At 36.6% G+C, this 23274-nt stretch overlaps 2 protein-coding genes and 1 long non-coding RNA gene across 3 annotated transcripts in view; all 3 read right to left on the bottom strand.

The window, feature by feature from the left end:
* Ir21a (Ionotropic receptor 21a) overlaps positions 1-3160 on the bottom strand; it is a 7652-nt gene extending 4492 nt beyond the window's left edge. Inside the window, exons 1-3 of the mRNA XM_017630447.1 lie at positions 2717-3160; positions 2356-2637; positions 37-371 (exon numbers count right to left, since the gene is read on the bottom strand). Coding sequence (XP_017485936.1) covers positions 37-371; positions 2356-2637; positions 2717-3160 — 1061 coding nt within the window. The remainder of the gene's footprint in view (positions 1-36; positions 372-2355; positions 2638-2716) is intronic.
* Positions 3161-4125: 965 nt separating this feature from the next.
* On the bottom strand, positions 4126-8742 carry LOC108374472 (uncharacterized). The gene is made up of 3 exons (XR_001849047.1): positions 7932-8742; positions 5768-5771; positions 4126-4136 (listed from the first exon to the last, which is right to left on the bottom strand). It is a non-coding gene; the product is annotated as an uncharacterized LOC108374472 (long non-coding RNA).
* Positions 8743-9529: 787 nt separating this feature from the next.
* LOC108374469 (mucin-5AC-like) lies at positions 9530-23271 on the bottom strand (the record flags this gene model as incomplete). Its single annotated transcript, XM_017630446.1, has 7 exons — positions 9530-11154; positions 11242-11440; positions 11509-11946; positions 13872-14097; positions 18026-18219; positions 18295-18396; positions 22256-23271. Coding segments are annotated over 7 exons (2343 nt in total), but the record flags the coding sequence as incomplete, so codon positions are not given.
* Positions 23272-23274: the final 3 nt, after the last annotated feature.

Here is a 23274-nt window from a genome sequence, read left to right as displayed (position 1 = left end):
AAAAAAAAAAAAAAGGAAATTGTATGGATAGACCACCTATTGCTATCTGCTCGGTTCGGTGCTTCAATTATATCCAGTGTAAAATTGAGCTTCGATGCAATCAAGTTGAGCAAACGATATTCGACGCCATCCCAATTGGTGCTCGTAGTGCCGCCGCTGGATAGTTTTTGTATACGAAATATAAAAGGCGGTTGATTAGCCGTCGTCACTTGGAAACTATGTCCAGCAAAACCTTTGGAAAATTTCGGTGGAAAGAGACTGACATGTGGGCGCGAGAGTGCACCTCGCATCCAACTAGTCAACACAATGGGTGTGTTGGAACCCAAACCATCAGTGTATAGTTTGTGCGTGTAGAGTACGTAGGGGCGTTCCTGAGGATATGAGGTTAGGTAAAATTTAATAAAATTATTAGGAGGGTCGCCTCCGCATGTGAAGGCACACCTATACATAGATTAGGCTATACATTGTGGTGCCCTTAAGAGAGGAGGGGAAAAGACATAGAGAGGCCGGAAGGGTAGGTGGAAGGTATAAAAAAGAGGGACAGAGGAACAGAACAATGAAACTAAGGGCTTCTTAAAAAAAAAAAATGCTCCCAACAAAGGCCCTCAAGTGACTATTATCCATTCCCGAAGGATCATCGTGAGAGTGGATAAAGTGCGACCCAAGGCAGGACACCAGGGCAGCAGGTGTTGAGGCGTTGAGATGATAACATTTCATATTAATGAGTAGGCTAGTAGGAGAATATCTGATCTCTCTTTCAGTTGGATCTGAATATTTCCTAGTAAGACTTTCGAGTATACGGGTACAAGGCCTATAATGATTTTGCCGGAAAATGTGTTATAGATGGGTTGGTCAGGAAATACACCTTTGAGCCGGTATCACCGAGAAAAAATAGAGTGGAGTGACTACATGCGGACTAATCTTGGATTAGTCTTGTGTTATCTCAGCGAATGCTGGGGAAAAATAGGATATGTGCAACGCCAACTTTGAGGTTCTCAAAGGCGAAAACTGAATTCTAGTGGGTGTCCTAATAAGACACAGGACGATGGGTGTACACGCTGTGAGCTGATTGGAAGTAGCCATCTCAGCACTTTTATTAAGCTGTATAGCTTTCGCGAGGATATTGTTTAAACACATTCGATTTTAGCAAGTCCAGAGGAAGTCTCCGGAACTGATATCTCCCGGCTGCGATTTTGGTGCTTGAGGAAATTACCTCCACCCAGCCTAAGTAGTATTTACTTCTTCAAAACGTCGAGGTCTCTGGCACCTCATATCCAGAATAACTTTTCCCATTAACCTTAGTAAAGTTTTGTTGAAGGTAAGTAGGTTAGTAAGTTCATTGACCAGTATCAACATTTTCCTGAAGTGATTCTGAAAAAGTCGGAAGCTTATCCCGAAACGATACCATCACCAAACGGTCCCTTACTAGACCCCAAATGCTTTTGAACTAGTCCTAAAATGATCCGGAACTAGTTCCAAAATGTTTCTGAAATAGTCCTGAACTAGGCCCGAAATGGTGCTGAAATAGTCGTTAACTATAACGAAAACGTTCTTAATAGCTCTGAAACAAACCCAAAACCGCCCTGAACTATTCCCAAAATGATCGCGAACTAGCCTAAAGCGTTTCCAAAATAATCCTGAACAGGTACGAAATGGTTCTGAACGAGTTTCAAAATGTTCCGAAATAATCATGAAATGTTCCAGAGCTAGTTTCGAAATTGTCCAGAACTAAGTAGCACCAAAATAGTTTTGAAATAGCCGCGCACCCAAGTCCCAAGACGGTCCCGAGCTAGTCCCGAAGGAGTCATAAACTAGGCCTGAACAGGTTCCAAAATTTTTACGAACTAGGATTGAAATGGTCCCAAAACTAGTTGTGAACTAGGCCTGAAATAGTCCTGAACTAGAATATTTTGAATGCGACGGAAGAGCCTAACGCTCACGACTCTGGTTATGTAATCTTTAAGAAGCGAGAGTTGGAGGAGTAATGTACCAGAACAAAGAGAGTGTCAAGCTATCTGTGATCTGATCTGGAACAGATGTGTCGAAAGGTATACATATAGCTCATTGAGGGGTATGGCCATGAAACGTCTTTCTGGTCAAGAGTGCAGTGGAGGCAGTCATGAGTTATACGTCTGGACGGAATCTTGATCTAATCTACGAATAGGCGTGATCTTAATTCTAAGCTAATGCTTCTCAGCTGCCTTGTTTTCGGTAAGATTTGAACTTCCAGGATCTCATATCCTTGGGCATCGCCATTAGCGACTAGATTTCTGAGTTTTTCACAATTCTATATAGAGCCAATCGAATACATTTTTGATAGATTCAAGGTCACCACCTGCCTCTTTTAATACGCACCCCCATTTGATCTTCAGTCAGTGACTCGCGTATGACCAACAAATTCACAATATTCGAGGAGGGTTCTGATGCCAAAAAATCTCGCAGCTTCCATTGTGAGGAACGTGCGATCAGTACAACGCGACTTTCAATTTGTGGTCCAATAATTTTCCGTGTCATTTGCGGATCCGAGAGAAAAAGTATATAACTCTTACATTGATTGTCGTTGTGTCGCTTAAGACGCGGATTAATAGCCTGATAATTTTTATTTATTTCGCCGTGATAAAAGCTGATGGGAAAGGTCTATAAGAAGAAGAAGAAGAAATAAAATCGAAAATGAAATTCCAAGCTTACCTCTTGCCTCTACTACGTCTTATCTCACCTTAAAAAGACTCGCCAATATCATATTGTCTGATTTCTCTACAAAACTATCATAGTAGATAACTGGTGGACATTTGTACAGATATTCACTGGCGATTTTATTGATAAGTCGCACTAGCGAGTCCGTTTGATCACTATTCGAAATACTCATATGAAACTTGTTGGCCAGCACTTCACCGCGCGGCTTAGGATGCCCAGCAAAAATAGGCTTGATGTCGCGTCGTAAGCGTCGCTGTTGCGCTGTAGATACATTTCGCGCCAGATGGTCGCAGTACTGATACAGCTGAGTATTTAGATTGTAACGTTTTATCAAAGTTGGACTGACACAAGCAATGCGTTCTCCTTGCTCAGATATAAGCCCACAATCCACTGCTTGTAGGCACAAGTGTATCAAAATAGCTGCGGCGATGTAGTGCTGCCACGTTGATAGCTTGACAATGGCCATGACAATGCGCTGCGTGTTGACACGTCGTTGACGGATTCACTTCTGCTGCTCTTGACTGCTGAAGTGGTGATTTTTATCTGCATTCTATACATAAATAGTTTTATTGCTCACACCGGACAAGGCTAACGCGTTATTTATTAGTCTTATTTGGTTGAAATTATTATTGTTAATATTATTATTGTTGTTATTATTACTGTTGCAGTGCATTGTCGTTTTCAATGGGCGTAGCACGCAATGGGTCATCACCTGCAAATTAATGATGTCCTTGTTGTTTGTGATTTCTTTTATTTGATTCACTTTCGATTTAGAAAACACCTGCGCATAATTGAGTTCGAATATTTTTTAAATGTGGATGCATTTATGGTGGTTGCGAAAAGCGGTGAAAGTAAAGAATGAAGTTTTATAAAATATTTTTGAATATGCCCTTATTGGAATTTTTTTCTCTATGGTTTGCGTTTAAGTAAGAAGCGCATTGCTTCTTTACATACATTCATACATTCATATATGTATAGTATATCACGAACATTCGAGTGAGTTGGTCCCCATACAAATACTTGATGGCTTAGGAACAAGAAATTTGAAGCAGAAACACAACCAACTTCAACTCTCATATACAAATTTAGGAATACCGTTAATTTCTTCATGATCCTATGATCGGACCTAAACCAAATTAGTATGGGACCACCCATGAGGTAGCACCTTTCCGATAGAAGAAGAATTATCGAAATCGATTAACCACTCAAAGTTATGCGGTAACATACATCAAAAAAGAAAATATATATATTCCGACGAATTGATAGCCTTCTCCTTTTTTGAAGTCGGTTAATAACTAAAGCAACTAACACCTTACCTTCTACTCACCTCATCTCACCTCACCTTAACTAATTCACCCTAGCTCACCTCACTTCAACTCACATCAGTTCACTTTATCTATGCTCACCGAAGCAAATCACGAATAAAATTTATCTCTAAAAATCTCGAAACAGTCACGAAAATCGAGTACCATTCCCAGAAGCCCGAAAATCCCTTAGTAGTCTCGAAAATTCCGAAACAGTTCCGTTAATCGAGAAGTAGTCCCGTAAATTCTGAGGTAGTTCCGAAAATGCCTATACGGTCCGGAAAATTCCGCAATCCAGAAATAATCCCCAGAGTCCCGATAATCACGAAATAGCCCTCAGAATCTCAATATAGTCCCGAGAATCCCAAATCTCTCGAAGTAGTCCCGCAAATCACGAAATAGTCTATAGAATCAAGAAAATCCCGAATGCTTAAATGGCATGTAATCAATGTATTCTTATAGTTTCGAATGTTTTGATTGATTCTCGAAAATAATAATGACCCCAAAAGAGAAAAAAAAATAATTTTCTTACGAGCAATAATAATAGCTCGATCGGGTACCTCTTAGAATTATCGTAAAGAGGGGAGATTCATGGAAGTTCATTTTTGTACCAAATACTAAAATTTGAGTCAGTTTTCGGTCGCATTCCAGGGTTTTTTTTCACTTGGTCTACTATACATCCATCTTTTGTTGTTATGCTTTTAAAAAGACTTCACCGCTTGCTTAAGTGTTTTATGAAAAGTAATGTGTAAATAGTACTCAAAAATATCGTTTTAACATTTTGAAAACGGGACATATTCAAATAAGGACTCGCCAAGGACAAACATTTTTATGATTCTAAAATCCTCTTAAAGTAAGATTTCAAATTAGAGAAGGTAAGTGCAAACTTTTTTTTCGCGCCACAGCCTAATGTACATACTTTCCGAAAACACTGCCATGCAATTTAAAAGTGAGTAAAAGAGATTTTTAGAAACGTTGGTGGCAATAAGGCACTTAATGGTATATGGATACTAAACAAATTTGGTTAAAAAAAGCTTTATTTAGAAAATATTTTGAAGAGGGTTGCCACCTATCTGAAAGTCAATTTAATTTTTCTATAAATAAAATAAAGTGTAACAAATTGGATACCAAACGAAAGAGGTAATGTTTCGAAAACATTTTTAAAGAGGCTGTCACCTGTTTAAAAGTCAAATTTAATTTAATCACTCAGTTTAATTAAGCACCACGAAATGATGTCAAGTCAAACAAAGGATATTAAGGGAGGCTTTATTTCGTGAATATTTTTCAAGAGGGTTGCTACATGTTTAAAAGCCAAATCATTTATTCGTTAGGGAAACCTAAAAATTTTTTGGCTCAGCTAAGGGCTGAAAACCTCTACTCAGCAGCTTAGGACCTTTTGGTGGGTATCACGCCACGCAATTTTTGATGTCTTAGGGATGCCATCCTTGCAAAGTGTAGTGTTATATGTAGTCGGTATTGTGCTCAACGCTTCTGTAGTTCTCATCTACGACAGAGCTTCTAGGGAGGTACATATCACGCAATGGCGTTTGTCAAAGGAGAAAATATGTATACCCAAAGAGAGCCAAGAGTAACTCGCTCTCATGGGGCTAATGCAGAACAGACGGCAGGGTCTAAGAAGTCTCACTGGTTACCTAACTGACAGTTAAGGTAACATTTTGGTATTTTAGCGTTTGTGCCTAAGGGACGGACTACAGACAAAAGATTTCTTTAGCCAAATTAGAACTTTCTTTATTTTAGTTGAAAAACACACGCCTCCATTGTATATTTATAATTACATTTTTCTTTATTTGCAATATTCATTGATTTCGATTCGTTAAACATGTCGTTAGCACAAAATATTTGATTCACTCGTTACGAAATTTTCCTTTATAATTTGTTTCGATTGCTTCAACTGCTTATTTGTAATACATTTACATAAATACTTTCTCTATACATAAGTATGTATGTATGTATGTATGAATTTGTAATTTTCTAATACGTTTTAATAAACATAATAGTATGTGTGCATATGTTACTACTATCTGTTCAATTTCTAAATAAATTTCAATACTCAATCATACGCCTTTTAATACTTACGATGTCAGCTGATTGTAGTTTTTTCGCAAATTTACAATTCATGTTTAAAAAAGTAATTAAAACATTTTTTAAAAACGGTAATAGTAATATGCAAGAAAAAAAACCACATTACAACTAATTTTAAATAAAAATATAATAATTTTAAAAATATTTAGTGTAGGTTTTCTTTAAAAAAATCATTAGAGATTCTTCATTTTTTTTTTTGTTAAAATTTACATGCTATATATTGGGTTAATATTTAATATTTTTCAAGGCACGGCTACGCGCTCCACATTTTAGCCGCACTGCGTCTGCCATTCTGTATTCCTTAGAGTTTTTGTTTATTAGTTACTATTTGCTTTGTTTATTTTGATTTTAAAATCTACTTGAATTAAGCTAGTTTTCATAACGATCATTGCTTAGTTAGTTGGTGGATTCACTCAGGTTCTTACATATGGCAATGTGTTTAAGTAACTGTTTAAATGTTCAGATTTTAATTAAAATGCAACTGATTGCATAAGTTTTTTAATACGTTTTTTTTTTTCTCAATTCCAAAAATCAAATACTTTAATGTCTGCTTAAGAATGGTAAATTTGAATTTTTTACTTTTCACTTCCTTTTAGATATACAGCCATGTTCACACGAGCAGACAAATTCCGCTAAAAATGAGTACCATCAAAACTTGCTTGTAAGTGCGTAAAAAATACACAAACAAAAGTAATGTTTTCATTATCAAATTCAAATTAAATTTTTGTGGCATATTTTATTTTGACATCCCAACTATGACAATAGTAATTTTGGCGGATTTTGCCATTACGTAGGAGTAGTACCGTTAATCTTGAAAGCAAACAAATCATTATTTGACATTATTAACCATTTGCCTGTCATCTCACCTTTTTGCATCCTGTTTTATGATTTTAGCGTATAATTGTGTTTACGATTTTTAAAAAATATATATGAACATGCATATAAAGACTTTTAATTTATATATATATATCTTTAAAACATATGTTTTTTTCGATTTACTTACTTAATACTCGTACATATTTAGGTTTAAGTAAAAATTAAGTTATTTTTCCTATTTATGTTTGCTTTTGGGCAGTGATTCTCCATAGTTATTTATATGCAAAATGAAAACCTATATTGTCTCTTATGAAAAAAATGCTATAAAATATCTATGCATATATGATGCATTACGGAAAAAAATTCTTAAATGCATGCTGATGCACATTTATCTCCCACACAAAAAGTAACTAAAAGGTCTTACTAATCGTAATCGATAAGGCAAAGAATTAATAAATTATTAAACTATTTTATTTTAATTGACAAATTTCGGGTACTTTTTGAACAGTTGGTGGTCAGGTATACTTGAAGAGTCGAAATATGTATGCAGGAAAATCTTTAATGAATATGAAATTGGAATGAAAATTAAAATTACTACATAAAAGTTATTTGTTTACAAAGTTATACATACATACGGCGGGCATATCTGCCCACATTTAGCTTCAAAAACTAGAAAACTCAGGGTACAAGAAGCGCAGGAAAAGGCTTGACATAACGCAAAACCAAACATTTAGTTCATTAAACATATATTTTGTTATTTTTAGAATAAAGTACGAAATAAAATTTTTTTGAATAAAAAAAAAAATTTCAAAATGCATCTCAAAATGAAATTTTAGCTAAGATATAGCTCATAACATCTTCTTTGCTTTACATACACAGCAAACTCGAAATTCACATTTCTTCAACCATTCCTAATAGTTGTGCTTTTCAAGTTTAAAATAAGTCATATTCAAATTCAAACATTAAAGAACGCTTTAAGAACCATTTGTAATGAGAAACACAATGCTTTTCTACGCCCTTTTTACTGAGAATTTTATGCGTCTCAGGTGGAGACAATCAACTCTATTCCCATGAAAACGACAAAACTTAAGGCTTGACTATTGTCTTAGCTACTGCGCCTAAAACTATGCCGCAAAAACTTGACTTGAATTGCTCTCATGATGCCAACTGTCATATTTTTTGTTTTGACCTACTGAGTACGTCATAGTTTTAGGTGTAGTAGTTAAGAAATTAGCTATATATGTATGTCATGAGTTCTGTGAACAGCGCCTTATGTTGAATAACGAGTACCGAATTAGGCCCGAAAAAGTCTTGCACTGTTTTCATTTGTACTACTTTATGCAAATTTTTCACAGCGTGGGAGCAAAAATAACGTTTGACCATGAAAAGCCTGTGTGAAAATAATTTCATTATATTTCAAAATTCCGCCTTGCTTTTTATCAATATACTATTGTGGTGTATATGCCTTAAACTATGCAAGGAAAAGTTGTAGAAGGTTATATTTGCGTTTTGGAACTCTCGTAGCAAATACTACAACTATTTACTTGCAACAGCAGTAAACGCACGCTGCTTCTAATGAAAAATTACAGATTTCCTGCTGGGTTACACAAAGCTTGTAAAAATTTTATGCGGGTTTAACGCAAATTTAAGCCATACTGAGAGCTAAGATGTTTTTTACTCATCAAAAAAGTTCTGGAATCCAACATTTTTTTTACGCTGTTTTCTTCTTAAAAGTGTCTTCATTTTGGTCAAGGTGTTAATTAAAAAAGATTTTGACATTTTTTTTGCCAAAAAATGGATTTGCTCACCGAAGCTCTTGGCTCAAGCTTTATCCATTCGTCCTGAATTATACTAGCCAATAATTTTGAAATATGAGTGTTTTTACTCTCAACAAAATATGCGGTTTTGATTTATGTTGATACGCGATTTTCTATTTTAAACGTCTATATGTATTTATACAAAATAGGCTCCAAATGGTTAAATTTAATTCATTCTCAAACATAAATACTGCTAAGGGAAGATATTCATTTCTGGGTGATGCCTAAAAATATGCTGTGATGAATGTTTTTAAATGCCTTATTTCAGACAAAATCGATGCTCGCTTTAGAAAAACATATCTGGGTGGATTACTTGGATCAAATTATTAAATTAAAAATTTATTTGCGCTCACACTTGACTTTGTCACATGAAAACTTATCTCAAGGATATGAAATATAGGTCAATAAATAGGAAAGGAATAAGCTCTACGGTGCTTTGTTTCCGGTACATGTTTCTAGTAGCTTAACTAAAAACACCAAACTCTAATTAAGGGGAGTCAGATTCGAAACTAAGCAAATGAGCTTTTGTCTGGTGCAGTAAAGTATTCTACTAAAGCGGCGATGGGCACCGCCTTGCCCGCGGGCAAAGCCCTTTTAAGCTTTCTATACATTTTGTATAGGCGCGTACAGGGCAAAAGCTCTCTCTGCTCATCGTTGGACTAAAGGTATGTATAAAAGCCTAAAGAGATTTGCTGCTACTTTAAATTCTAGGTTCATCGCTGAAAGTAATTTTACTTTCCGTTTTGTATTACGTCCCAAAGTGTGCTGCGGATTAAGAGTGTGGAGCTTTTTTTGATAAAAGTTTTTTTGTTTAATGTAGTGTTGATCAGAAGAAGGTTTTACTCTGTGCATGTCCATTATAAAACAGCGAAAACCCGAGCTTAAAATTTATATAAAGCTTTTCTCTCGGAATAGGATTTGGTGGTGACTGATATAAAAAGTTCATGAAGCTTTAGAAAAGATTGGCCTATCTTACGAAACAAACAAATTCGGTTAAAAATGTAGCCAGCGAACGAAGTTACTCTATTTCGGTGACGATCAGAGAAAGCTTTTGCCCTGTAAGCGTCTATTTAAAAAAGTCACAACCAAAGCCAGTGCTGCGGTAGAACCTTCTCAGAGCTTTCAGTATGTAAGTAATGGGCAGAGAGAGATTTTAACTTTGAATAGCTGTAAAGTGTTTAGAAAGATTAAAAAAGCTCTACACGATCACCACTAGCAAGCTTAAAAAGCTCTGTTTACGTGATATGCCACTCATTTATGTAGTTTTGTAAAAGTTGTCTTACTCATATTATGATTATCAAATTCAATGTAGGCTACGCTTTCATGACTTTGAGATATTGCTTTTGCGGTATTAGAACTAATCAAACTACATAATGAAATTCTATAATTTTCATGCCTATACATGCCTCAAAGTTGAAACTCACCTCGCGCGCTGTCGGCGTAATGCATAGTCAAAAATTATAGCAAACATTTATCACATATCGTAATAATATCGTAAATTATTAAGTACTTACATAAGTAAATACATACTGTGCTTAGGTACTATAAGCCTAACCTACCAAAAAAATTAAACCTATACTAACTTTTTTAATTTAAAACTCTTTATTTTAAAGCCATCTGCATTTTCGTACACACTTTCAAGTGATTAATTTCATAGAAAGCAGCAGAAAATTGCTTAGCCTACACGAAAAAAATCTACAGCTAGTATTGCGCGCATGCGTGGCCAGTTTACTTAATTTTTTTTTTTTAACTTAAAATAGCAAACATAAATTTAATACTAAAATTTCGTCACAAATTAAATAAAAAATAAATAGTTTCTTCTTTGTTTTACAAAATACCAAAATAAATTTAAATAGTCCAAAGCAAGGTTGTTTTTCTGTATTTTCTAGTACAGCTAATATTCGCCGTTTGCTCTAACAATTTTTCTTTTTTAATTTCATAATTTTTCTTTTTTCGATTTTTACAAAAATTTTTACGCTGCTAACGAGTGAATTGCATATTTTGTGCATTTGCAGTTGTATGTATGTTTGTATGTTTCTCTTTCTGATTGACACTTGTGTGCGTATATTTACAAATTGCGCATGCGCACGCGCAGTGCAGCAAAGCGTCTGAGTTTACACCTGACACATCGAACTTTGCTCCGCCGCTGCTGCTCTGCTTGGCTCCACCCCCCCCCACCACCCCAAAAGAACACATAAGCTTATACCACTTATCTAGTATTGCTCTCACACACAGAAAACACATTTTGCAATTTACGCTGTCGAATCTTCAATTTCGTTGTCGATACGCGATGAACGTATGCCTGACTTGCCGGTCCAAGGATAGATGTCGGGACAGGGTTGACACGTTTTCATATAACGTACGCCGGATTTGTGCCAGAGATTGCAGACCTTGGGGTTGTTGCAACGCTTCGGACGGTCCTGTAGGTGCGAAAAGGAAAATTGATTAATGAAAGCAGTTTTTGGAGCTACTGTCAAAGAGAATTTGGGGTTTGTTGGTACACCTACCGAGTAATCACACGAGAATGGCTGAAAGGAATTGATGCGCGAGAGTGGTGTTGGATCACGTACCCATTGCAACATTTGCCAATTGGTCACAATCCAAACGTCTGGCATTTGATTGATGGCGTCTAAGAATTTGATGAAACCTTCTTTATGGTGAGGCTGCGTGAACCAAGCCGCATGATAGTAGAGACCAAATGGAGCTCTGGAGGTTAAAAAAATAAAAATTACGGTTACTTAATTCGCCTTCCTTTTTTTGCCTTCCACACTCACCTGTTTGTCGTGTAGTGTCTTTCGAAATTCTTCATAATCATTTTGTAAACACCATCCGATTCGCTGGGATTCGAACAGGCATCACCCATTGAACAACGTCCACCGTTCAAGTCTTGCCACATCACCATAGGCACTTGCCAGACACCTGGATAGCTGCGCGTCGGGCAGGGTGGTATCATGCAGTCGTGGAAGATTTTATAGTCGAACGTGTAGGGCCATGATGGTGGGCGATTTTCGTACACTGGCAGTGATGAATCGTAGGTAAAGTTTGAGTCGTAAAGCATTTTGTACATTTTATTGCCGCCGACTGAGAGGAACGGCGCGCGCATACCACGCACATCGGAGAGTTTCACACCACCATAGGCGGCGAGAATTTCACGCTGGCCGGCAATCTCACGCGTCCACTTCTTTTGCGAGAATTGTTCGCCGAAGCTGTGACTGTAGGTTTTTGGTTTTTAGAAAAGGATGGGTTGAGAACAAAATAGGTTAGTTGGATGGTTTTTAGAGTTTCGTGTGCAAAAAAATTTAAGGTGCGGAAAACTAGTTATTTTAAAGTTACTTTAAATTGGTATCATTATTTTATTTCGTTTATGTCTATACCGCCACCAAATCTCTTTAATACAAGTATTTTTTGATTACAAGCAAATTATAAAAATTAAGAAGTTAAAAAAGAAAGGGACGAATACATACAGTCAATCAATAAATTTTTGATACAGCGATGTTTTTGCATACGGGCAAAGGTTTTTTAATTATTTTTTTTTTCGCAAAATTTTTTTTATACATCGTTAACTCTACAACATAAACTAAAAAATTAGAGCTCCAAACCCTGTGCAAAATTAAAGAAAATTCTGAAAATTTTCATTAAAATATTGAACATTTTAATTAAATTTTTTTTTTAAAGTTGAGTATGCAGTAAAACAAGGCAATCAGTAAATGTTTCGAGTTTTCATACTCTTTTTGTGTGTCTTGGAAGTATGAAAAAGCATCTGTGAAGTCCAGAACGCAAGCGTATTCAAAACAAACAAACTGACTTTGAAGTTGTGTAAACCAAATTCATTTTAAAGTAGTTGAAATTAAATGCAGGGTCGGACATTCGACTTGATGCTTGCATACAATTCAAACTGAACATTTGAAAGCTCATTACGTGTCTGGCTGTAGCTGAGCGTGCACAGATGTTTGCTACAATTAGTCGCAGCCAAGAATGTCCATGTTCAAATCACATTTCATTTTAAATTTTTAATTTCGGTTTTTCTTAGTTATGAAAAAGCATCTGTGAAGTGCAGAACGAAAGCGTATTCAAACGAAACATACTGACTTTGAAGTTGTTTAAGCCCAATTCATTTTAAAGTAGTTGAAAATAAGCCGGGAAGTCGTAGGTTCGAATCCCACTGCCAGGAAATATTTTTTTTACATCTTTCATTTGTTCTTTTAAATACTATTTTAATTTTTTTTATGTAGTTATAGTTCTTGTGACCTTTTTAATTATAATTAAACTCCAAAAAATTTGATGAATTTGAAACAATTATGTGAAATACCATAAACAATAAAAGATAATAACATAAAATTTAATAAAATAAAATAAATTGAAATATTAAACAATTATAATAAAATTAAAAAAATATTATTTGGAATCGCTCGGAGTGGGGACCGAACCTGGATGCTACTACGTTTACTACTTCAACATTAAAATAAAACCTAGAAGCTTATTTTACCATTTTAAAATCATGCTCTCCTCATTTTAAAGTTAAAACTCTATTTTTGTCGTAAAAGGCATTTTAAGTTGGCTATGAAAGTGTTAAAATGGTGATTACTATAAAACAAAATTTTAATCGTTAAAACCTTTTTCTAAGTTCTCTATGATTACGGGCCATATTAGTTTCTAAGGGTTTAATAATTTTTTCTTCAATTAACTACAAATAGGTTAGATCCCTAGATGCTACGATTACCGAGTTTCCTAAAAGCAAACAAATATGATGCTGGGTTAAGTGAGAAATTACATACATATATGTATATATTTAGGGTGCAAAAAGCTATTATCTTATGTATGTATATTCGATTTATTTAATGAATTAGGTGTTATTTTGAAATCCACTAAAAATAATTGTGCTCCTTTTAAACGCTGCAAAGTGTGTAGTTTATAAGTTCATTTCTCCTTTACTGGATATTAAAAGTTTATTTGCTTTGTAGAGAAGTGTGCTCGGTATTTTCAGTGCCAGCTCAGTGCTTCCTTGCCGTAACGAGCCGTAATGTTTTTTCTTTCTTTTAGTTTTATATAAATATGCGTGTGTGCGTGTCAGTGTTGGGGCTACTTAAGTGCTTCATCATAAATTGTATTTTATTTTTTTTTTTTAATTTTTACTTACGATACAGTATGTGAGGCCATCTCATGCCCATCGGCGTACAAATTTTGCACTTGACTGTAGTCAGTCCACTCGTGTGATACGTAGAAAGTGGCCGTTATAGGACAACCATTCGGATTGACACGCCCCTTTTCGAATAGATCGATATAAAGTTGCTTATTCAGATCATTAACAGAGTCGTCGAATGTGATTAGCACAATTTGAGGTACAGTCTCAACTGGTAAATCGCCTGTAGGAGCGCACGCGCATCAAGTTTTCGATAGGAGGGATTTGATATGAGATGATGATTGGATGGTATTTGACAGCGGGGACAGGGGGTCCATAACACATTTATATGCATACAGATGTGGTTTATAGTAGTATGTATGACACCATAAGAGATGCATGATTTGTAAAATAAAAATACAAATTATGGGCATGTAAATAAATAAAGATAAAATGGAAAATAAGTAAACAAAAAAATTTAAACAAATAAACATGTACATATGGATCGAGAGTAAAAACGCCATTGAAAATTTAAACTAAAAAAAAAAAATTTTAGAAAAAATATGCGTTAAAATTCGCGTTGGAAAATGATAGCGTAGAAATGAAATATTTCAACCAAGAATATTTATTAAAAAAGTGATGAATATCAGCTTGACGTTTGGGGGAAGCGAATTTATTATAAGAAAAAAATATTTAACAGGAATGAGGGTCACCACATGCTGGGCCACAGATGAGCGCATACATACATGCACATATATGTACATACGCGTATGTATGTAAATACTTAAGTATACAATATAGCCTCCGCTAATTTTTCACGGTACAACACACGAAATCCACACATAAAGCGCGCGCAAAGCTTCAATACAAAGCTCTACAACGCCCAACTTACGAGACTGAATGCGAAGCCATCTCATGTCCATCCGCATAGAGATCCTGCACCATACCATAATTGGTCCACTCGTGCGAGACATAGAAAGTGCCGCGTAACAAGCAACCATTAGGATTGAAGCGCGACTGGTTGTTGAAAAGGTCCTCGTAAAAATCGATATTTAATATGCTGATTGCGTCATCGAAGGTTATCAATACCATTTGTGGTACCTCACTGACATTCAAACCGCCTAATTGAGTGTGCGAATCGGGCAATGAATATTTTGAGTGAGTGTGTGTGAGTGTATTTCATATTGGCTGAGCTTTTCTCAACTGGACATCGTTGTTTCTAAGGTTCGTAGGTTTGGTTGTGCTAAAGATACTGCCCTTTAATTTTGTTTAACATTTTCAAAGGTACCTTAGGTGACCTATTGGATTGTGTTCGATCGACCAGACCAGACTCAGAGCTAGGTAGCAAAATAGCCGGCTAATTTTGTTTTGTTCCAAATCGGGAAATGATGAGCATGCGCTGGCAAGAAGCTTCAAGCCAATCAGTCTAACAATCTTCATGCTGAAGAGTCTGTAGCGCATGGACAAAGGGTACATTAGATTGAAGTTTTTGGTGAAAAGTCGCCTTAATTTTTAATTTTATTTTAAATTTTAATACCAAAGTGGAAAGCCCTGGGAATCACAGTCGAGCTCCAAATGACTTTGTAACAAAGATCGACGTACGGTAGGAAGCAGGTGAGTACAAAATAGGAGTAATTTTTGCTGATGTTGAGGGGCGTTTGACAACGCTTACTTTTGGAGTGGACGAAACAATCCTAAGGCGAATTCACTTCTGGTTATCTAGAAGATTTCTGATTGTAGCGGATGAAGTTAGCCTTTATACCATGGCTGAGGTTGGAAGAGGATGCGCTGAGAGCGCGGTGCTCTCACTTCTCTTGTAGGGCTTGGTTCTACTTCGTTCGCATCCACGCGGATAATGTTTGTTTACTGCCATCAGCAAAATCTCTCAGGCAGGTGTGTGTAAGAACACAGAGAATCCTGAATAAGATTGATGAATGATGGTCTTACTGTAAACCCCAACAAGATAAATTATTAGTTTACGCGGAAAAGAAATTTGGAAGGTCCCAATCTACCAGTGCTTAGAGAAATATCAAGATACGAATCAGACATGGAAAACTCATGTCGAGCTGAAGCTAAATTGAGCGCTGAAAGTTTTTGGACAGTGTCAGAGAACCATTAGTAAGTTTGAGAATGGCTGATACCTGGGGTCTCCTTTGAATGAAAGACCGCCGTTAGCTTTCTTACAAGGGAGCAATGGAAAGATCCATTTTCTTGGGAAGCTCAGTAAAAACTTTGTATACCTGCGGCTAAAATACTGAAAATGGTACTGGAGCTGGATGGCATCTGACGAAAGATGGCGTGGACATAAAATCAGTGTCTGCAGTCACAGCCAAGCTGCTCTAAAAACCTTGGAAACCGCTCAAAACTCATCAAAAATAGTCCAACAATGCAAGCTGAAGCTGCACTCTGTTGGAAGGTGGAATGAGCTTGAACTTGTGTCGGTGCCAGGACACTTCGATGTTCAAGGCAAATAACTGGCTGATGAATTGGCGAATGCAGATCTTTGGAGCAGCCAATTGGACCGCCGCCAGTTTAAGGCCAAGCATAGCGGACACAATCGGGTCATCAAGTATTTCATTAATAAAACACATGAGAGGCGTTGGTGTACTATTGACGCCTGCAAAATAACCAAGTTTTTCGTAAAAAAGCCTCATAGGCTGATAACAAAATTCCTCATCAGGCAGAGAACTCTGATAAGAGTTATTTGGACGACATATGACCACCATGGGCATCATCGACGTTACACTTTGTGCATCTTGTCTGTGAGCTTTTTGGTCTGGCTTGAACATACCGCACTTAATATGAAGTTGGTTGGATTTTGTTAAGGAGTTTTGACAACCGATTACTAATCCGAAAGTAAGGATATCATTGTTCTGCTATATTGCCTTTTTAATAAGACGTGGGCAAACTCAAGTAAGGCAACTAGTTTCACTTGGTGTATTGTTGCGTCTTTGCTTAAAGGAAAATATGTGCGCAATCGAGGCTCCACAACTCCCGCATCTACACCATTAGGTGTCTTGGAACCAACGGTATACCATTTTTGTGATTCGTCGTGCAGACATCTTGAATTGCTGCTCGAATCTTTACGAGTAGGGAATGCTAAGCTAAGGACGGGACCGATTTGGTCCGAACCAGGTTTTCAGCAAAGATGATCCCCCTGCCATTTAAGATTTCAAGGTGACCTGCAAGGTTGCCTTGTTTGGATTTGCTTGCTGGATGATGATGCTCTAGTGAAAAGATCTTTTGATTCGATATGGAAGGAGTAAGCGCAAAAGCAGCCATACACATTTGCTAGAAGAAACTGGCGAAGCTTTACAAAGAAAAAGGCGATTAGCAAATTTTGTTTGTTTCGGCTCCGCATGACAAATGGCTGTAGTGCCAAATTAGAGGAAGATGTTTATTTTACAATGAAATCACTTCTCGGTAGATGCAATTTGGGTTCCTGGTTATCGAAACGTCACGACGTCGATGGAAATCTGGTACCAGTCAGAGGGAGTTCCAGCCGTAACTAAATCGTATAAAGGAGTAGTTATCTTTCTTGACCCGGATGTAACTCCAAAACAACATCACTGTCAGGAAAACCCAGAATGGTGGGCTGACGTGGAAAAATCTGTCACCGTCCTTACAAGGAACTGGCCTATTGACTTCGATGACAAAAGACTAGGTGCAAATTGCAGAAAATGCAGAAATGAAGCTGAACACGAAACCATCAAGCATCTCTAATGGAAATGCCTAGCTTTAATGAAGGAGAGGAGGAGCGCTTCGCAGACGCTTAGTAAAGCAATCTATTGCAAGACCTTCCGAACACCGCCTTTATAATTTTGTCAATCCTTTAGGTCGACCTTAAAAACATACACATAACCTATGTTAATAGGGTCCATAGTTGCTACTTGGGCGTTAAATTCTTCCCAGCTATTAGAAACCAAACTGTATTCCGTAGCATTTAACAAAATGTTTTGAAAGAAAATCACTTGAAAATCTTTAGCGAAATTCGCAAACTGCGCAAAATAGATATATGTAAACCATATATATAAACCTTTAGAACAGTGTTGTCCAGTTGAGACGGTCTACTACATATTATTTGCTGTGTATGTGTAGTGGGTAAATATGCCTTTAGTGATTTTATGTATGTACTTTATGAAACTACGCAGGCCTAGTACTTCTTTACTTACCGGGTATTTCCTTGCCACCGCATGAACAATCGGGTAGCAGACAAACATCCTTGCGACACTTGGCTGCTGTCTTGTCGGGCGTTGGTTGTGGGTAAAGCGGTTCCGGACGTGTTGGTGGATTTCTATAGATATCGACAAATTCCTGTGCTTTCGATACGATCGTGCCCGAAGGCTTCAAAGTGGGACGTGTGCGTCTGCACGAAGTGAAGTGAATGTTTGTTGTTATTGGAGTAACTCATTGTGATTATCGATGGAATGCTGATACTTACGGTGGATGTGTGCCACGATTACTGGTCACTGCTGTGGGTACATCACGATCCTGGCCAGTATAGCTGGAGCTACCACGATTACGATTGTTATTCGAATTTGTTCTATACAAAAATTTAATTGAATAGTGTATTGTTAGCGACATCTGTAGTTAATGACAGTTGTTTGGGGATTCTGATAACACAGTACATACATACATACATACATATATGTAAGTAAATGTATATAGGTTTTTTTTTAAATATAGATTTGAGTTTTTTGTCTCAAGAGAAGTGAGATAAGTTAGCTACTTTGTTGCTAGTTTACAGTTAACAGTGTTCTATAGTAAAATTAACACAGCTACACTGACAGAAAATCTTAGCACTAAACTCACAACACTCTAGCTGTTATTTACCTGTAATTAATTATATATCTACATATCCATGCATATATTTACTTATGTATAGACAGATACATATGTTTTAGTTGTTAATAAAAAAGCGCAAACCAATCGAAAAGATGGGAATGGGTGTTAGTAAGCGGCTTTTTAGGTCAAGCTCAACAACAAAAAAAAATATATATGATACATTTACAGCTGCTTTACAATTATGACTATTAATGAAAAAGTATTATTTACAACATTTTTCTATTCATAGTTTAGTTAGCCTCAAAAGGTGCATGCAAAACCATATACACAGTTTTTTTTTTTTTACAAAATTTACAAGCTGAAAATGGCGTAAGAATGCTTGCAAAAGAAATGCTTCGCTAGAAAATTTGATGAGAACCGAAAAGATGAGTTGTTGTTGTTTTTGTTTTGCTTCATAAAGTGTTGCTGCAAAGAAAGTGAACATTTAGTAAATTCATTTCGTTAGTGTTTTTGTAGTCGTGCATGAGTTGCTGGCGTTGTGGGATAGGAAGGGATTAGAGTAGAGTGGTGGATGAATGGTTAAGGAAAAGCTTTTTTTTTCTCAGAAAAAAAAGTTAAGTGAGAGTATCGAGCGATAATTTTTGAGTTTCAGATTTTCAGCGCATGCCAAGTCGAAGACAAAGAGAAAAATTTTGGGCATAGATTTCTAAATGTGAGTAGTGTAAACAATGTGATCGATCCTTCATCACTTTAGCTAAACCTTTTCTGATTTTTTTTTTCTGTGAAAATTCAGGCAGAAAAAGAAAAGAAAAATGAAAAAATTGGACTATGATTTACAATCTCAATGGGGGCTTAGCGCTTGCCCAGAAGTTGAACAAGTTAAGTTTGATTAGAGTAAAACGGGGAGGAATATAAAATAACTAAGGGAGAGATTTGCTCTGCTTAAATGGTTTTAAGTGTACGCTGAATTATTATTTTCAATAAGGAATTAAGTTTATTACATTTTCCTACTACAACATTAAAAATTTATATCTACTCCACTATCTCAACTACACAAACTTGACCAAGAATAGCGACGATCAGGGAGAAAGCTTTTACTCTTTGCGCGTCCACATAACCGCTAAAGAAAGCTTTAAAAAGTTTATCCCGCGAGATATACTTCGATCGTGATTGATCTATAACTATATTAAAAAATTCGGTACCCATCACTGCTTTAAAGTATATAGTTTAAACTTAGAACAAAGCTTAGTAAAGCTTATTTCGCAAATTATGTTTTGGTCGCGACTGACATGAAGTCTATGGAAAGCTTTAAAAAGCTCTTCACGTAAGTTACGTTTTGGGCGTGACTAGCTTTAAAGAGGAATCAAAGATCTGAGGAGAGTTGTCGAAGTTCTGTGAACTACAGGCAGGACTAAAAAGTTGTGAATTCAAAACAACAAATGTATGTACTAAATTCTTGGGTAGAAATTAAAGTTCATACAGTTATATAGGATGTTTTTTTAGAGCGAATTCGGAAGTTAGTTGAAAGTTTAAAAAAGCTCTTGTCCATATACCTTACTTCAAATTGTAGGACATTTAGCAAGTTTGAAAAAGCTCTGCCTAAAATGCTGTTTTTTGAGTATTTTCTGCAGATTGGTTATATAGAACATATCCTGCGGGAAAAGCCTTTAAAAGCATTTTTTTTTTTAGATTTTCTATGAACACCCTACTAATAAAAGCTCTATCTCGTCGTGTATGATTTGATTTTAAATTTAATAATTTCCTTTGTTTCTACACAGTACTTGCTTTGAGTCATTCGTCAAAAAGCCTTTTATTTTTTTTTTTAGGTTTGGCAATGGGAAAGAAAAATTATTCTAGCAAACAACTCTGTGACAAAAATGTAAGAGAAGCTTCCGGAGAGAATTAAAAAGAGATTCGTTTAGCTTCAAGCTTTAAGCTAGTCAAAGAAAAAGGAGCTCTCTTAGAAACCTTTAAGAAATTAGTAAAAAAAGTGAATTTTCGAATTTTAGAAAGCTCCGATGCTTACTTTTTCTGGTAGCTCTGGAAAGAAAATGAAAGTTTTGAATAAAAGTAGTAATAAAATAGTGCCTAGCAGGAAGGGATTAGTCCTGAATTGGGTTTAAAAATTTCAAAGTTTAATTTTTCAACGTATAGCTTAGTAAAGGAAACGAAAGCTTTCTTGGAAATCTTTGGGAGACTATTAATAAAAGTGCGATCTCTTATAGCTCAGAGACAAATAAAACGTAGCTCGTGACGAGATTTCGTTATGTTTTTATACGTTTTACAACAGCCAATACCAAAACATATCTCATAAGAGAAGCTTTTTTAAGCTTATGTGTATTTTATATGGATACGCACAGAGAAAAAAACACCTTTGGGTCGGCACTGCTTTACATATATAGGCGCGCACTGGATAAAAGCTCTCTCTGGTTATCATTAATTTAACCGCGTGGTAATCTAACTCAAGCCTTATATTAGAGATTCGCCTTGAGTTTGGTTGAAAAATTAAGTCTTAATGTGAATAAAATTATGGGAGAAAAGATAATCTGTACTGAATATTTTAAAATCAACTTTTCTTTTCAAATTCTTCATACCTTTGACTTCCCCAAATCTAATCATCTTAACTATATTTCACCATTTATGTCAATTAAAAATATCAAATTTCCACAAGTCTCCAAAGACTGTTCTTATCCTCAAATTAGACGCTCAGAGAGCTTTCTAGCTTAAAAAAGCTCACATTTAATTAGGTGTAGTTCAACATCGGTTTTTGCTTATGCATAGTTTATCGTTTGAGTATTTTCGAAATAGAAGTGGAGCTGGAAAAAGTGGTAAAATGGGTTCGATTAGGTGGTAAAGTAGTGCAAAAAAGCTAACTAGTAGGTGCAAATTGGTTAAATAAACAAAAACCTTTTCGGTTCTCAATTGATACTAAAAAATGTCTAATAAATACGTTTAAAGAAAAAGAGAATTTGTATTGGCGCAGTGCTCCGGCTACGAAAAAATTTAGTAGTAGATTTCAAAGCAAGAGTTTTGTACTTTCTAAATTTCATTAAGAAATTAGGTACTATTGTAAAATAAAAACAACTAACCACCACCTTTTCGATAAAATTATAAAAGAAAAAAATCTAAAAATTCTAAGGTGACTAGTAGTGCTAAGACAAAATATGTATATTTTTTTGATTTTTTCTTAATTATTCAGCGTACACCAAAACGAAAGATCTTTGAATATTAAATTTTCTTCTTGAAATAAAAATATTTGCTTTGCGCAACTAAATATCAATTTTTTTCAAGGGATAGTGAACAACTAACAACTACATACAGTACAGTAGACTATGGATATTAGAGTTTGCTTTAAGGCTTGCAAAGTTTTTTAGTTTCATTATACGTAACAGCTGGCAACCCTGTTGATTGCAGCGCAACTGGGCATTGTTTAATGCGTTTTCACGCGCAAACTAAATAGTTTTTTTTTTTTTTTTGAAATTTGGCATACGAGTAGTTACTGTATTTTCTGCTAAGTACTTATTTAAAGTGAGATAGTCATAGAGATACGAGTGAGTTTCTTCTTTACGAGATAAAATTTGTAGTTGTTTTGATTGTTGCTGTTGGTGGTTAAGTACCTCGAGGGAATTTCGTTGCACTTGGCATTCGATGTGGTGTCGGAACATTTGATCGCTGCACCGGTATTCGTGACGTAAGCATTGCCCTTAATACTGTTACCTCTGGCCGCGTTGGCGGTGCCCACAGCTGCAGACGCCTGCTGGGAAGCAGAGTTGGAGACGGTGGTGGTGTTGGTGGAGGAAGCGGTAGGCGAAGAAGAAGCGGAGTAAGCGGCCGCGGCAATCGACGACTTGATGGCATTATTAACTCTTGAAGCGCGCATTGGCGTTAACAAGGATTTGGCAGTGCTCGCTGGCGCTGTGTTGCTGGTGGTTGAGTGGTTGATGGAGGAGGAGGAGGGGTTGGAGGTGAAGGCTGGTGCTGGCATTTTCGTTTGTGCATATGTATTTGTGTTGGTGTGTATGGGGGAACGGTTGTTCGTAAGTGTGACGGTATTTGTGGTGGTTGTGGTAGTGGAAGTGGTTGGTGTTGACTGAGGCGCGCTTGCTACGCGGTAAACAGTAGTCGGCGGCGCGGCAGTAGTAGTCGGACGCAATGTGGTTGTTGTGGTTGTGGTAGGTGGTCTATGAGTGGTCGTCGTCGTTGTTGTTGTGCCTGCGTATGTTGTTGCTGTGGCTTTGGCTCTGGGTGTGGTGTAGAGATTTTTGATCTCTTTCACTGCAGCATTGATTTCACGCTCTGAGAAATCATCTACGAATTGTTGTGCGCTGCTCTCATCACTATCGCCTGCGAGGTAGAGTTGCAGCTGTTCCAGCACTGAAGCTGGTTCGAACTTGGTGCGCCCAGTGCTGGAGGTAATATAACCAGCATTCTGCAAACTCTCAGCCAAAGTGCGATCTTTAGTTTGCTGCCGATATTTGTTCGAGAACAGGAACTTCAGTGGCCGATCGGTCTTTTGTTCTGTGGACGAAGATGAGCTAGCGCTACCCGCCGATTCAATGCTGTTGTCTTGCTTCGCATCAATGGGCAGCCGCACCAAGGCTTCGGCGCGTGGACCACCCTCCACAGTCGATTCGTT

This window comes from Rhagoletis zephyria, unplaced genomic scaffold (assembly GCF_001687245.7).
Source record: "Rhagoletis zephyria isolate East Lansing unplaced genomic scaffold, Rhagoletis_zephyria_1.1 Rzeph_scaffold_07746, whole genome shotgun sequence".
Taxonomy (NCBI): domain Eukaryota; kingdom Metazoa; phylum Arthropoda; class Insecta; order Diptera; family Tephritidae; genus Rhagoletis; species Rhagoletis zephyria.
This window is presented reverse-complemented; position numbering and strand designations above follow the sequence as displayed.